Genomic DNA, 15604 nt, shown 5'->3' on the forward strand with positions numbered 1-15604 from the left:
ATGTATTATATATCCTATATCAATAAATCAGCCTTCTGATCAAGAAACAAGATTCTCGTCCTTCTCTCACCACAGTGACCGTCTAAGGGCGCTGTAATACAACACCATCGCTGAACTGTAGAAATTATACATTATAAAAGGTCTTAATTTAGTACTGGATTGAGTCTGACCTATCTAGGTTTACAATATTAAAACACACAGGTGATACATTAATTATTAATATTCTTCTGTCTTTTGCTCTCATATCAGTTTTAGATGCATGAGAGTCACAGAATTATATATTTTGAGTTTTATGAGAATAAGTATCTTTCAAAGATACTTTTATATTTAAAATATATTCAAAGTCTTAGAAAGTATGAAATTCAGCAGCAAGAGGTAGAACTGACTACATTTTTTTGGCTTAAGAGCATAACATGTAGAACAAGGAGGACATAATGGGGGACTGGGAATAGAGCAAGGAAAGCAGAACTCCTGAAGACCATTCCGAGTCTCAGTACTCTGTTGTGTGGCTGTAAGAAAGCTCTCAAATAAGTGGTGAAAGAATAGATTTTTCTGAAAAACAGCTTAGGGTTTGGTTGTGCAGAGCAAGACCAAAATTATTTGTAATAAAAATCAACCAGGAAAAGAATTCTGAGATCATCCCATTTATACAGATGTTCGTGTATATTTAATTTAATCAGTGCTTTATAGTCATTTTAGTAACTGTTTATTCCAAGTATAGTTCTAACAGTACAAACCAAGACTGCCTTAAGCCTGCCTTCAAGCATGGCCTTACAATAGTCTCAGTCTTGGGAATTCAGATGCAGTAAAACTAACCATCTACAGCAACAAAAAACAGGAACCTGGGACTGTCATAGAACTGCTCTCCTGTTCAAAAAAAAAAAAAAAAAAACCAAACCAACAAACAAACCCACAAAAATGTTGAAAACAAACTCTGATACTTTCCCACAAAGCTTCTTTGATTTTTCCAAGACACAAACATCCTTTTTTATGCACCTGCATAAAACAGCCAAGTGACCTCATTTTTTTTCACTCACCTCCTGAAACCACCAGTTATGGTGACTAAAGCATCTGGTAGAAATGTACACACAGTATTCTTGACAATCAAGCTCACTGCATCTGCTTCTGCCTTAGACACACAGCTAACAAGGTCCTCATAGTAGAGAAGCCCTGGAAATCAAAGGGGAAAAGTGCTGATCACCCCACAGAAATAATAAATTATACACAGCATTATTCAAGGCCCAAATCACAGGTGGTGTGGGTACAAGGGAACACAGGGCAAAGGCAGCCTCTTTCTTCCCTCATCTTTGTCCTTAGAGTTTATGTGTATTTTTGTCATGTAATTTGTTGTATTACAATTTGTCATGTAATTTGTCAACACAGCAATCACAATAATTCTCCACTTTCTTAGGACCTGAATATTTATAAATTACTCTGACTTCCCTATCATCTCCCATCAATGGCATTTTTGTATGAACTGTTTCAAGAGGCAGTCTTCCCAAAGTAATGGTGTTCTACACAAGTATAGAGCCCAGAAGTATGTGAAATATCCCAGCTATCTTATTTCTGATCATAGAGCTTGGGTTGAAAGTACCCAGTATGGCAGCTTGCTTCACATTTGAATATGACATGTAAAATAAAGAGGGACAAAGAAGCACAAATACAAGAAATTCAATCCAAGGGAGCCTGAGGTGACAAATTTAATGCAAAATAAAGTTACATTATTTTAATGTCATATTATAGAATATGTTTTCCTTAATGTAACTCATTTCTTTGTTTAAATTAGTTCATTTATTTAGGGAAACAGGGCATACACACAAAATCTATGGGGAAGGCACATTACTCGTGATCAAGTTTAACATTTTAAAGATAAGATGTACTAGAATTGTAGAAAAAAATTACTAAGTACTTTATTACAAGTCTAGATTTATCAGTAAATTAGGGCTGCCTTGAGGGAGACAGATCTCCTCTGAAAAGTAGTTCTGGGCTTTCCCAATTTTGTAATTTTTTTGCAACCTGTGCAATAATGAATCATTAATAGTTTTGTGTATAAGAGATTTCATTTGGTATCTGTGCAAGCAATTTAAAAATATGCATATTCCTATATTTTGAATGACACAATTTTTAATTAGGAGCTCAGCTGGTCCAAATATTTTCACCTAATAATTCAGTATTCACAAGACTGCAGCAAGAGAACAGAAATGAGCTTTTCCTTCCCCTGTGACTCTGTTATCAAGTTCTTAGAGCACTGAGATACAAGTTTTTATGACACTCTCACCTTACCTGCTTTCTGCATTTTTGACAGCTTCAGCGTCTTGTCAGCTTTTACCTCTTCCACAGTTCGCAGACCCATTCTGTACCATTTCTCAGATGTCTTCACTCCCACTCCAAAGACTGAAGTGAATTGCTAAGGTCAGTAGAAAAACATTCCAGGGTTGTTTTCTAAAGCAGCAGTGAATTAATAATAAGTAGGCAACAACAAGGTCTCTCAGGAAAGCAATGGCAGAGTTAAGCCTACACTGAAGACAAATAGTGTGATACAAACCTACAGGTTCAGCTTCCCTTCCCTTGTAGCATGACTACATTCAACAGAACTGGTTTTATACATGGGCAGTTCTCATTAACATGAAATCCAGACAAAAATACAGCAGTAGTCCCAGCACCTTTATATCATTTACTAAAATGTACACTTTTAACTGAGGTTTGAAATAAGGGTAGTATTCTTTATTTTTACTCCATTTCTTAATAGAAATCAAACAGTGACATTAGATAGCTCGATTCCCTGACACTGATGGGATAGAACAAGAGATGTCACAACTTTATCTTCAGAATTTGACTGATATTATGGCCGTGTGCTATATGCACTACCAGCTCTCAAAACAAAAAAAAAAGGCCAAAAAAAACCCAACCAAAAAATCAAACAAAAAAAAGCCAAAAAAGCAAAAAATCAAAATAAACAAACAAACAAAACAAACAAAACAGAATAAAAACCAAAAACTACACATCCCTGAACAAACCAAAAAAGTGACACACAAAAAAAAGCCTAAAACACGCCAAAATCTTCCAGTCCACCAGAAATTTTTGTGTGGTCATATTGTTCACTAAGTTATTACCCACAAAAGGATGCAAAGCAGAAGCTGTAAGCATGATTCACTGGATTGCTATCTCATATGAAAGAAGAGGGAAAGCTTTCATGTTTGCCTAAAAGCACGTTCTTTCTTTATGTTCAGTTTGTCAATGCTGGAGCTCTCCACCTTGCATTGTACTTCTGTGGAATTCAATGAGTAGCTGTGTAAGACATGAATAACTGCTCTTTTCCGTTGAATCTACAATCTCTGAATCCCAAACATCCTGGCTTTATTTTGTGGTTTTGTAAAGATATTAATTCCTTTGAAATAATTAAGATTTAAAAAGTGAAAAATTAAAATAATTGATAATATTAAATAGGAATTGCCCTACATTTTGTATATAATGTATGAAATTACCTACTCTTTGTCTGAATCATGGGCGCTTATAAAAGGATATAATTTTTTAAATACTTAGATTGTTATCTTGTAATGTTTTTGCTAGTGCTGAAATATTTTCAAAAGGGTCTATTACTGGGTTTTAAATGATTCTACGAGACTTAATTCTGAGACAAAGACTAAAGAAAAAGGATTCTATGCACCCAAAGTTTTAGGGGAAAAAACAAAATTGTGGTTTTTTCTTTCTGTACTTAGATCCATTATTATTTAGCATGTTTTTAGATGCTAGAGATGTTGCCAGCCATGCAGCACAAGTAACAGGGAGCCCATTTCTTTTCAGCTGGTGAAACCCATTACACAAACTCACTCTCTGCAGCACCCACTTCTGTAAGAAAGCAAACTGACTCTGTCAGTTCATGCCCCTGCACCTAAAACATTGACTATAATTTAATTCAGTCATTTGATAACCATGGTCCTGGGGCCAGCAGTGATGTTTCGAGCTGTGATAAGTGAAGCAGCAGGTACCAGGACTATGCTAAACAGGAAAATCTAAGAATTCACTAATATGAGATTCTTCTTAGAATTTCATTTAAAAATCAGTGGAAACAACTGGTCACAACTAATTTCGACAAAATGTTGAGATGTATGCTCAGCTAAGAAGTAGAGCCAGCTAAGTTTGTTGTAATTTTGCATGTGAAACAAGGTATAAAGCATATTTGAGATAATTTGTCTCGTAATAGGTTTTTTCCTAATCTCCAAGAGATTTTCTTAAACCCTGAAGATTTAATAGCTGTTCCTCAATCATGCTGTAATGCAATCATGCATTAATAAGGAAGTCTGCTTCCTGAATCCTACTATACATGTGAATTTACACCTCTTTTTGAATATCACTAGAGATGGCATCAACAGCTGTCACTGAACACCCTTCCATTGCAGGTCAGAGAGAATGGAGGAACCTTTGGATAGCTGAAGCAAAAGTGAGTGATGACAGGGAGAATTAAACAATCCTTACTCTGTTTTAATTTTTCTGAAGACCGAGTATAGAGAGCAATATGCAGATAAAATTTTTAAAAATGTTTGTTCATCTTGCATGCTTCCAATGGAGAATTCAATAAATATTTCAGTAATGGGAACTGCAGTATTTATGTGGTTTAGATTCCCTGCAACTATGAAGCTGTGTGAATAAGGCTCTACAATGTGCCTAAAGAAAGAAACAGCTCCAGTCCTCCTGCCTCACACAGAAGAGAATTACAATAGATCTGAGTCATCTTCTTCATCTGTTTTTTCTTAATTCCAGAATAAAATGAAGTAATTTTTAAAGTATAAACAGCTGAGGCAAAAATGAAACCAACATCACATTAAACTTACAGCAAAGTTTAAGTTGCATTATATTACTTAGCAACTATGTATACATCACATTAATTAAAAATAGAAAGATATTTCACATTATTCCTTGTCACTGTTTCTCGGTATCCCTTTATTTTTATTCAAGACCTATCCTTCTTTGTACTTGATATTGGTTTTCCCTTTATAATAACATGGATGGCCTTGTCCAAGTTCTACTAAAGGAAGGAAAATTTTTAACAGCAGCAACAAAACTCAAAGGATTTACCTTAAATGCCTTGTACCGTTCATCATTTAACACTTCGTTCACTCTAGAACTCTCTCCTTCCTCAATAATCTCCTAAACAAAGAAAAATATTATTTATTTTAAAAAATTAAAAATCCATTTTAAGACCTTACTACAAGATTTAGTGAAATAATCTAAAATCAAGTTGTATCAATATTTACTAATCAATAAAGAACCCCTAGCAAGCATATTGTTTTATTCCCTTAGGATCAAATTCTGCAACCCTTCTAAAGAAAGAAAATTGCTGAAGGATGAAGGAGAAACTGGAACCACAGAATAAATTTCACAGTCCTTACTTACTCATAAATTTACTCAAGGATGAAGTAGAAACTGGGACCATGGAATATATTTCACAGTACTTATTTACTCATAAAGTCACAGCCAGAAAGAAGTTATTTATCACAAGCTATCAATGACTTGTCCTGAAAATTAGATTTTATTATTTGGTTACGTTTTCTACTCTCAAAAGTAAGACCATTGCAAGAACAAATACCTTTTTTCTGAAGTGTACATTTCTTTTAGTCTTTCTGATAAAAATTAAAAATAAAACTAACAAAGAAAACCACCAATAGCACCCCTAAAAACCATCCTATTTTTTGTGGGATCCCGATTGCAATCCCAGCCCCCACACAGGAGGTACTGAAAGCACTTCAGAGGGTGCATTCTTAACTGGTGGAATGGGGAAATGAGGACCCAGAGCAAAGCACAGCACTCAGCAGTGACCCCTGAGCAGCTGCCTGCTGGAACAGCAGCACTCAGATGTGGGTCCTGAAAAGGCTAAGAACTAAAGAAAAATGCAGGGAATACTCCAAGTTCCAGTAGGAATGTAGAGTTCATCCATCACCAGGCTAAAAGGCTCTGCTACAACTATATATAACTTGCTATAACCTAGCAAGGTAAGATTTAGCATTAAAGTACTAAAATATTTACCACTTCCACAAAAAATATATTTCTAATAAAGCATTCAGGTGAGTGAAGTGATGTTGCCAAGGGCAGAAGTCACATGAACAAAACTATTAACAGTTTAACTGTTGCATCGAATCAGAGCGAGCCCTTAGAAATTACATGCAAAGCTCATACTGCTTTATTTATTCCCTTGTATTTATTCACTTGTTACCCTCATTCCTAAGAGTGGGGGTTCCATGACTGACCCTTGTGTTATCACAAAATGTTTCCAAAAATCATTTCATTCATAGAAGCATAGATAACACATTGTTATTACAGGAAATGCAGAAGGTTTGTACTCACACAGAGATGTGCCAGTGCTCCTCCCTGTGACCTGTAAATGCTGACCTGTAAAAGAGTCCATTGGCAGATAATTCAGAAGTACATTACCTCAATGATATCTCTGACTTGGTCTCCCACGCAGGGCAACCCTTGGATATCTTTCATTCTTGTTACTGAAAATGGAAGAGATTTCAGCAAAGAAGCTGCCCTTAAAAATTCCAGGCAGAATATTTCATTTTCTTTGAACTCATAATTTTCTGCCATTACCTCAAAGGCATCCTGGGACAGGGTGAGGTAGAGGAAAAAAAAAAATGTTCAAGTTTAATAAAAGCTTAAAATACTCAGTATGCTCCTTAGAAAGGTTACTTTGTATGCTAATTCAAGAATTACTCCTTTTCACTACGTAAAAAAGATATAGTTCATTTAAAAAAAAGCAGATCGATTTTCTACCAACTTGAAGTTTTCCAGGTATCATAAAAACAGTATTTTAGAGCCAAGCTTGAAAAGCTTTTGTGAGGTTTGCCTTCTATATTCTATGTGGATCTTATAAATCGGTGTCAAATAGAGCCATGATTTTTAGTATTATGCCCAACCATAAGTAATCCAGCAGATCAGCATGTAACATCTGCATTTTCAGACACAACCAAATAGGAATCTGTGGCAGTACTGGAAACCACCTGCATCTTTTTGAACATGTAGCCATTCTACTTGGTAATTTAGGGAACAAATTCTCCTTTTCTTCATTTTTCAGATGTATAACTTTGCAAATAGAAACACATTTTCTTTATAGCTCTTTATGGTTTGATTTATTTAACATTGCACTCAAAAATACCTGAGGAATGTCCATATAGCTGTTTTATTTCCTAAATTATCCAAATGAGGTCTATCTCCCTCGCAGAATATATAAAAAAATATTTATATTAACAGCAGAGAATTTTAGCAATTAAATGCAGGGAACAGACCACACAAAGGTGTAGAGGAATTTTTTTGTTGTTTGCCACTGTAGAGTATCAGCTTTTGAGAGGGAACCAATGCTACAAAACCATCTTGATTAGAGTGCTCAAAAAGTCCTGGAATGTTTTTTCTCGCTCCCAAAAGGCAGCTTCTCACATGCACATCTGAAGTGTCCTACACTGAATAATCATGAAGTGTTCTACACTGAATAATCAGCCCCTGTGATAATTGTGTCTGCACATCCCAGCACCAGCCCTGCTGCCCAGAGGTGTCAGCCCCTTCCCACTGCCAGGAGGGCAGCTCTCAGAAAAGCTGTGTCACCATCACTACTGAAAAACACAATCACGTGAAGCATTTCACTCAGAGGCTGTTGATAGTCAGTGAGAAAATATAATCAAAGCATTTTTATGATTCTAGCTTACATTTTTCAGTGTTTTCTTGCCTTTGTGAAGCTCATTAAGCTGTTTGAAATAAACAATTAAAGAGTATTGAATATTCATTATTCTCTGTGCAAAAAAACCACACTGCCTGCAAATGCTGCAACTAATTACAGGTGTCTTTTAACATAAAACTGCTTTTAACATTCTTTTTAATAAAACAGCTATTTATTAAAAAAAGACAGCAACTGGACTTGTCTATTAAACAGTATAGCTCATATTGAGTAATATTCTAGAGGGGAAAAGCATACAAAAACTTAATATTATTTAATAAAAATCTACAATCTAATGGATCTCTGGTGAAGTCAACTTATGGTGGTATAAAAAGGAAAGTTATTGACCATTTATTCTAAACTATTAGATGTCTTACATGAAGCACCTCACCTTCACTTTATCAATCAGATCAATATTTAGATTACCTGTTTAAAAAGTACCAGTTTAAAAGGAAACTAAATTTCCAGAGATTTCCAGCACATTAGAATTTCATTATCTTCAGAGTACTCTGCAGGGTCTGCTCTAATTAAATATGCAACAGAGCTGGGCTACATTTCAGTTCTTCGGTTATTGAAAATTTTACTTCTGTCTCTGAAATTGCGGAATGTTTGTTGGTGAGACTTGGATTAGGCAAAAATGTGGGGTTTAAATGCATTTCCAGATTCCAGTGGATCAGATCCAAGACCCACTAAGATTTTGCTGAATTGTGTTAAAAATAAGAAAGGTGACAGATATAGACAGGAATTCTGATTCTCATTTAATATCTGGTATTTAAGAACTAACAAGATAAAATATCATTCATTTCATCATCAAAGTTACCATTAATCATCTTATATATGCAAAAAATGCAAACTCAAATACTATAAATACTAAAAATCACTCCTGTGAAACCAACAAAATGTGCAAGATTCTCAAATAATATATGAGAATGATTCTCAGAAAAAAATAATCAGTAAGACCATGCTACTTTCTGGCTGCTGAACAGCTGACCCAGTAACATTCAGCCTGATTATCAGAGTACAAGTCATGCAGAAAAGCAAAACAAATTAATGGTCCCATGCGCTATTTCATACTATTCTCAACAACAATGTCAGAGCTGGTCCATTGCCACTTGCAAAACAGTCTTTAATAAACTCAGCTTAAGACTCTGCTAGAACAAAAATTATAAATATTACACCAAAAAAAACCCCATATTTTAAATCTAGTCTGTTTTGTAAAGAATTTATTACAGCTTTATGGAGAGGGCACTTGTCTTACAGCTATGCCTACACTCACAACTTTGCTGCCAGCTTGGAAAACTGCTCCACACCTCCCTACCATTGTTTCCCTACCATTCACTCTCTATTAGGACTGTGAACACTCCAGGGCATGCATGCCTTCACAATGTGCTTGTACAGCATCTCTCATAAAAAAGGCTCCTACCTTACTTGAGTCTGCAAACATTACTGCAGCACAAATTAGCTAAAAGAGCCAAAGAGCTTAATAGCAAATTGTGACTAAAACCCCCAAAAATCTTACATTGTATGTGTTTGAGAACCTGTTATACTCAGAACAGCAATTTGAGTTAAATTGTTTTCCCTCTCAGTCACTCTTTTCTACTTGTTTATTTAGTAGGTTGCAAATCCAAAGGACAGGTCCCACTGCTCATTACATCAGCATCATCAGTGTTTGATGATCATTCAAAAGCAATCTAAGTTTTAGAATGCAGCTTTCATTCAAATGATTTTCCTCTCTCTTCCACCTCTGTAAATGTCAATTTTGCATTTTGGTAGGAGGAGATATCTGGCATGTGAATGACCTTTGTATAGGCTGAGAGAGAGAAAATAAATACTTCAGGTGCTTATTTCAAGAAGAATTAAGCAATTTAGGCCAACCTGCATTATTGACAAAAGTTACTTCCAAATAAATGAAATTACTCCTTTTTGTTCAGTCTGATTTTTTTGGTTTTGTATCTGGACTGAAAAGCCCAACACTTTCCCAGATCCTAAGATTTTATCATGTTATTTTACATCAGCTAGAAAAACAAAGGAGCTGAGAAAGTAACAACAAAAGCATAATGTGCATGATCTCAGGGTCCCTGCATAAACACCATTACAAGAAATAAACATATTAGTTCCAGTTGCTCCTCATATTAAGAAACAATAACAAGTTCATTTCTTGAAACAGAGAGGAATTCATGAGAAGTTTTATATTATTCCACATTATAAAAGAAAACAATACAAATTTGAAAAAAGGTCTGCTGACACAGCACAGAAATGCAATTAGAGTGTTAATCACAAAACAATGACCTGCATGATAGATACACTGAGTAATAAGAAATATAAAATACATATATATTACATACATTAATATGGTCAAAGAAAGCAACATAGATTGATGTATCACACAAATTTAAACTGCTGAAAAGTAAAGATGCCATTATACTCTGTATTTTACAAAGCACCTTCCCATTTATCTTAAAAATCTGAATACATATTTACTCCTTAGACCAAACAATCAATTATTTTTGAATAGGCATACACTTTGCACACATTCACATCATAATTCATAGGTGCAGTCTGCAGATTTTTCCTGAAGGAAGCTGTGTCAGTGGGACACTACATGTTATTAAGAGTGTCCACTCAGTTAGTGGCTTTCTACTACACAGCTCCCAAGTAGATTATAAAACTGAAAATGAGGATCTTCTGAGGTATGTTTTAAAACATCATAATAATAATATAATAATAAGTGCTTGAGCCATTGGCATAATTGATACATTCTTTGGAATATACAAAAGAAGAAAGAAATATTTCTTTTTTATTTTTCTCTAACGTAGTGGAAAGAAACCAGGCATCTTTCCTGTGCTAAACATCCACATTCTCATTACCATGAGTAAGAGCCAAAGTAACATCCAGTAGCATTAGCAATAAGCCTCAGAATCACAGAACCATTTGCCTCTGACTTAATTAGTTTCTTCTGTAAGAATTAAATTGTATTTTCCTCACAGAAGAATGTCTTTCTGAATTTTATTGCAGTCTGATATTAGTATTCAAATCCAACATCCCCTCCTGGGCACAGCAGAATTACTCCTTTTATTTTAGCACAAGAAAACACAATGCAGTCTCCAAGTGTATATTTTCAGTGGGAGAGAGAAGATAGCTACAAATAAGCCAGAGAACAATACTGGAATATTATATTCCATAATAACATTCATATTTAAGACAAACATAAAGGAAACTTGCTAAGGTACAGACACTGCTCAGAGGATCTGCTCTTTTGTTCTGCAGCTTTGCCCATGTGAGCAGCCACAGCTCACCTGTGAGTAGGGTGATGTGGTCAGGGGCATTCCTGGACCAGCTGGTCAGCAAAACCCCAGTAGGGGTTCCCAGCCTGCCAGCCCCCAGGCCAGGGGACACTGGGACCCAAAGACTGCACAGAGACTGAGCCTGAAGCAGCTGCATCTCTACTCCATCAACTGAACCATGGTTCCACTGTCTACTCCTTGGCATCTGACATTCTTAGTGTGTTCTTCACACCACAAGCCTTACTACACAACAGCTCATAAATTATTTGACTAGGACTTGCCCCATACTGAATGCACTAACAAAACCTTGACATCTGCAATTTATGTCAACTCTTCGGTAGCTTCTTCCATGTGTAAAACTGGTTTGTTTTAACTTTCTGCAAGTTATTTTCTGGTTATTACAACAGACAGGAAACATGAGACATTTGAACATTGAAATTGCACCTAGTATATTAAACCACCAGTTTTTCTTCAAGAGCTGTCATCAAATATCTGTTACTTTTTTTTAATTAGTCTTTCATGATGAAATTTATGCAGAACAGGACTCAAGATTAAAAAGGGTCACTAATTATCAATTTCTTCAGAAATCAAGTCCCCTAAAGTGCCTCTCCCAAGAAACCAGGATGTATAAATCCTGCTGCACCCACATTGCTGCCTATTAGTGTCTGTTCCAATGTAATTACCACACTTTCTCAAACACAACCCCTACTTATTTGAAAGGGGAACTGGATACAACATCTCAGGGCAAAGTCCAGTAAAAGGAAGAATCCAGGAATTCATTGAAGGATACATTAGCAAATAATAGGTTTGTACCCCTGTTATGGGCATGATCAGAAAACAAGCTAACCAAAGAAAACAGAAAATCTGCAAGAAAAGGGAACAAGCCTGGCCCACAGAATAAGGTTGTTATAACAAAATGCTACCATCAACACATAACTCAAGATGGTTTGGACCCAGTTTTCAGGATGTATGGTATTGACCCAAGGAAAATCTGTCATTTAATGGTTGGCTGCTCACAGCATGCACAAGTGAATTACACCAATGCTTCAGTGCATTTGCTAAGTGCTTGCACTGAGAAATCTGTAGGAATGCTTTTATTTGAGAATGTGAATTACAGGATTAATACAAGGCCAACAAAACAACAGCAAATCTAAAAATCAGGCTCCTGTGACATTAGGCAGACTAACTGGCAGTTCTCCAAGGCATGGGCCAGTTCTGGCAGCCCATAAACACCCAACCCTTCAGCTGTCATTGCCAGCTTTGGCTGTGAGGAATAAGGGCAACAGCCCTGAGGAGTTCCATTACAGCTGTCAAGATGCTGATTCTAGACAGATTCATAAACTTACTCAGTTCCACCTCCAGAAACAAAACACAGCGTGAACCCTGAGAAGTTACTCTCAAAATATGTTGAAGACGAAAAACTGACACTTTTGTCACCACAAAACCCAGTGTCTACCCAGAAATGTTTAATAAATAGGGTAACAGAAAGGAATCTCCATACTCCCATCATCAAACTGCCCTACTTCTAATGTGTTCAGCTAAATTCACTCAACAAACACAAGCTGTACTTTGACATTAAGACTGCTGCATTGATAAAGCTGGAAGTAATTTAGGGACTGCCTCTGTGAAACACAGGTATAACAGAAACCACTCTAACAATGTGGTCTAAATGCTAATGACAATTAAATCAACAACTTTGTGCCTTCTGGGAGCAAACATTTTCCTTTGCCATTATCCATCACATTCCTTTTAATTCTTTTCCTTTAGAATGTCTGACAAAATGTTGTGATATAGAAAATTCATCAAAGAGCCAGGTCCCACATTCTACTCTTTTCAGGAAGTGTAGAACTAAGACACTTACTTCCTATTTCTCAAGAAGTTTGGTATTTTACATAATGTTTCAGTTGTACTATGTTTGGTGTGACATTTTCCCCTACAGCAGCTTGTATTTGATATTTATAAACAGTGAAAAAGAACTGCTGCTTTCAAGAGGTTAAATGGTTGCAATCACAGCCCTTTTTTCTAGCAGGAGGTAGGGAAATGCAGGCATTTCAAAAGCAGCAGTTTTGGGAATATTGGTAACACTGGGGTTGGAAGGGACCTAAGGAGGTCTCTAGCCCAACCTCAGGCTCAAAACAGGGTTAAAACTCAATTCCCATCATGTTGCTCAAAGGGGGCTTTTTGTAAATAAGCAAACAACCTACTTGGCTACCATAAATAGTAGCATATATTTGATGTAATTGCTGATTATTTCAAAGCATAACTACAAGCCAAATTTTAGGTTGTTTAATTTTTAACTGTGCATTCCCAGATCAAGACATTTTTGAGTTCCTTGTAGGTTTATCTTCAGTTCTGAATACCCAAAGGTTTTAGTAATTACCTGGTAAAGGGTTTATATTCACCAATAACTGGTATCTGCTGCTATTCTTTTTATATGAACCTTACAAATATTATTTTCTTGAAGTATTTGTATGTATTTACAGGAACACACAAGTAGAATCATAAAAATTATAAATAATAACAAAACACATAATAAAGCTTTAGGAAAATGAGGAAGTGTTTGATGTTATAGTTGAAACATATGCATGTAACTATGCCAGATATATTTAGACTGCAATACATTAGAGTCTCTGAGAAATGTTTTCTTTTGAGTAGTGGTCACTGAGTATTTAGAGCCAGGAGGAGCCATTAAGCACAAGAACTCCAGAGGAGTTTAGACTCAAGGACTCAGACCTTCATACACTCGGAAATGTGCAATGTTATGGGCATTAACTAGGATATATGACAGTCTCCAAGATTTCTATTTAAGTAGACAATTCAAAGGGGGTTTTGTGATGCTAAAGTAATTAACATGCAGTCTGTTTTCATAATTGCTCAGTTGTGAAAATCTGAAGTTTAGTACCACACTTTGAAGAACTGAACTTGGGCAAACCAAAAGGCAGCATAGCAACTGTGAAGAACCTTGGACTCACCTAAACCCAACTTCGTTTATCATACTTCCAGTTTGTCAAATAAGACTGTGATGAAAGGCTAAAAGACATTTTTGGAATGTTATTCTATCATTTGTTTTAAAAATTCATGTGTTTACAAGCTGTTAATGTATTTAAAGATCCACTGTGTTAAGCTTTCAGCAATACTTAGAGGATGCAAGTAAGCTTGCACTCAATTTTAATTTAAGTATGGCAGATTTATAACTATTTAAATTGTTATTATGCTGCCTGTTTACTCATGAATTTGCTGAGGGTGCCACAGAAAACACTGAGGCAAGTATTATAGTAATTATTCTAATTATACCAGTTTTTATTTTATAGATAGAATAAACATTACCGTGAATTTCTTGTTGTAGTTATTTAAAGTTGTCTTTCTCTGGCACGAATACTGAGATACTTTTGTTGCAATGAATGCTGGCATTTCCAATGCAGGCATATTCAGAGGAGGAGATTGGGATTGCTCCTAACAAGGGTAAAAAAAAGAAGAGTTAGTGACACACATGGTAAATAGCTTAAAAATAAAAAAAAAAAGTACATTTCATGAGCCCAAAACACAAACCTTTGAAGAGCAGCCAAGAAAATAGTGCTCCTGTCATCCTGCTATGAAAAACAGGTGATTTCACATTGGCTGGACTGACAGTACAGCTTATCTGGTGATTACTGGGATTTTTGCCTTTCTGCAGTAAGTTCTTACAGGGAGTTTTCAATGGCACTGTCATTTTAAAAAAAATGGTCTTTCTAAATGATGTGTGTCTCTACTACTCTCACTACTGCAATAAGTTTGAAAAACTACAAAACTTTAAGAGCAGAGAAGCTCTAAAACACAGAGTTTTTACAGAAAACATTAGATTATTCAATACAAGATTAGGGATATTAGACCAACGGGAAATGTTCTATTGACTTTTTCTGTCTGTAGCTAAATTCAGTAGTGGGGGAAAAATTTTTGTATGAATTAGAAATCAAGTTTCCTCCCCTCTTGCAGGTAAAATTATAGAAAACTTTTTGTTTTGGATTTAATTCATCCAGCTAAGTGTTTAATTTTTGAGTCATTTTAGAGTGAAGGAAACATTTATAAACAGCTACAGAAGAGTAATCACCATCCTTTATTCACTGAACAGCCAGCTGGTGATGTGGTTGCTCCCTTAGCCAATTCCCATAGATGCTGATCCAATCCAGACATCATCTTGTGATGTTCACCAAAGCAGGGAAACGGAGACAAATGCCAAGACCTGAATGGGCATTTCCCAATCTCCAGGCTGCCTCCATGCTCATTCACTTTTCACCTAATTTTGCTCCATGCAAAATAGATCAAGGTCGTACAGGTCTGTGGGCAATCCACCCCTCAAAGACAGGAATTCTCCTGAAAGCCAGGATTCAGAGTCATCCCCACTGGCAAAAGAGAATCCTGAGCACAAGTCCTCAGCATGTGGATGTCCTGACTGGGAAGCACCTAGAAAAAGGCAAACTCACACTGGTTTTCTGCTGCTTTATATATCCAGTCCTTCAATTCTTTCACTTTCTTTGATGTGCCAAATCTGAAATACTTCAGAAACATGAAGTACCTGCAACAGTTCTCTGTATTTTTTGGTCTTGGTCCTTCTGCTTGAAAATTTTTGGCAGATGTG

General features: G+C 35.9%; 1 protein-coding gene across 1 annotated transcript in view; it reads right to left on the reverse strand.

The window, feature by feature from the left end:
* DNTT (DNA nucleotidylexotransferase) overlaps positions 1 to 15604 on the reverse strand; it is a 111892-nt gene that overhangs the window by 36327 nt on the left and 59961 nt on the right. Inside the window, exons 9-13 of the mRNA XM_064716984.1 lie at positions 14317 to 14442; positions 6430 to 6600; positions 5077 to 5148; positions 2284 to 2407; positions 1038 to 1170 (exon numbers count right to left, since the gene is read on the reverse strand). Of these exons, the coding sequence (XP_064573054.1) occupies positions 1038 to 1170; positions 2284 to 2407; positions 5077 to 5148; positions 6430 to 6600; positions 14317 to 14442 (626 nt within the window). The remainder of the gene's footprint in view (positions 1 to 1037; positions 1171 to 2283; positions 2408 to 5076; positions 5149 to 6429; positions 6601 to 14316; positions 14443 to 15604) is intronic.

Source organism: Zonotrichia leucophrys, chromosome 6 (assembly GCF_028769735.1).
Source record: "Zonotrichia leucophrys gambelii isolate GWCS_2022_RI chromosome 6, RI_Zleu_2.0, whole genome shotgun sequence".
NCBI classification, from domain to species: Eukaryota; Metazoa; Chordata; class Aves; order Passeriformes; family Passerellidae; genus Zonotrichia; species Zonotrichia leucophrys.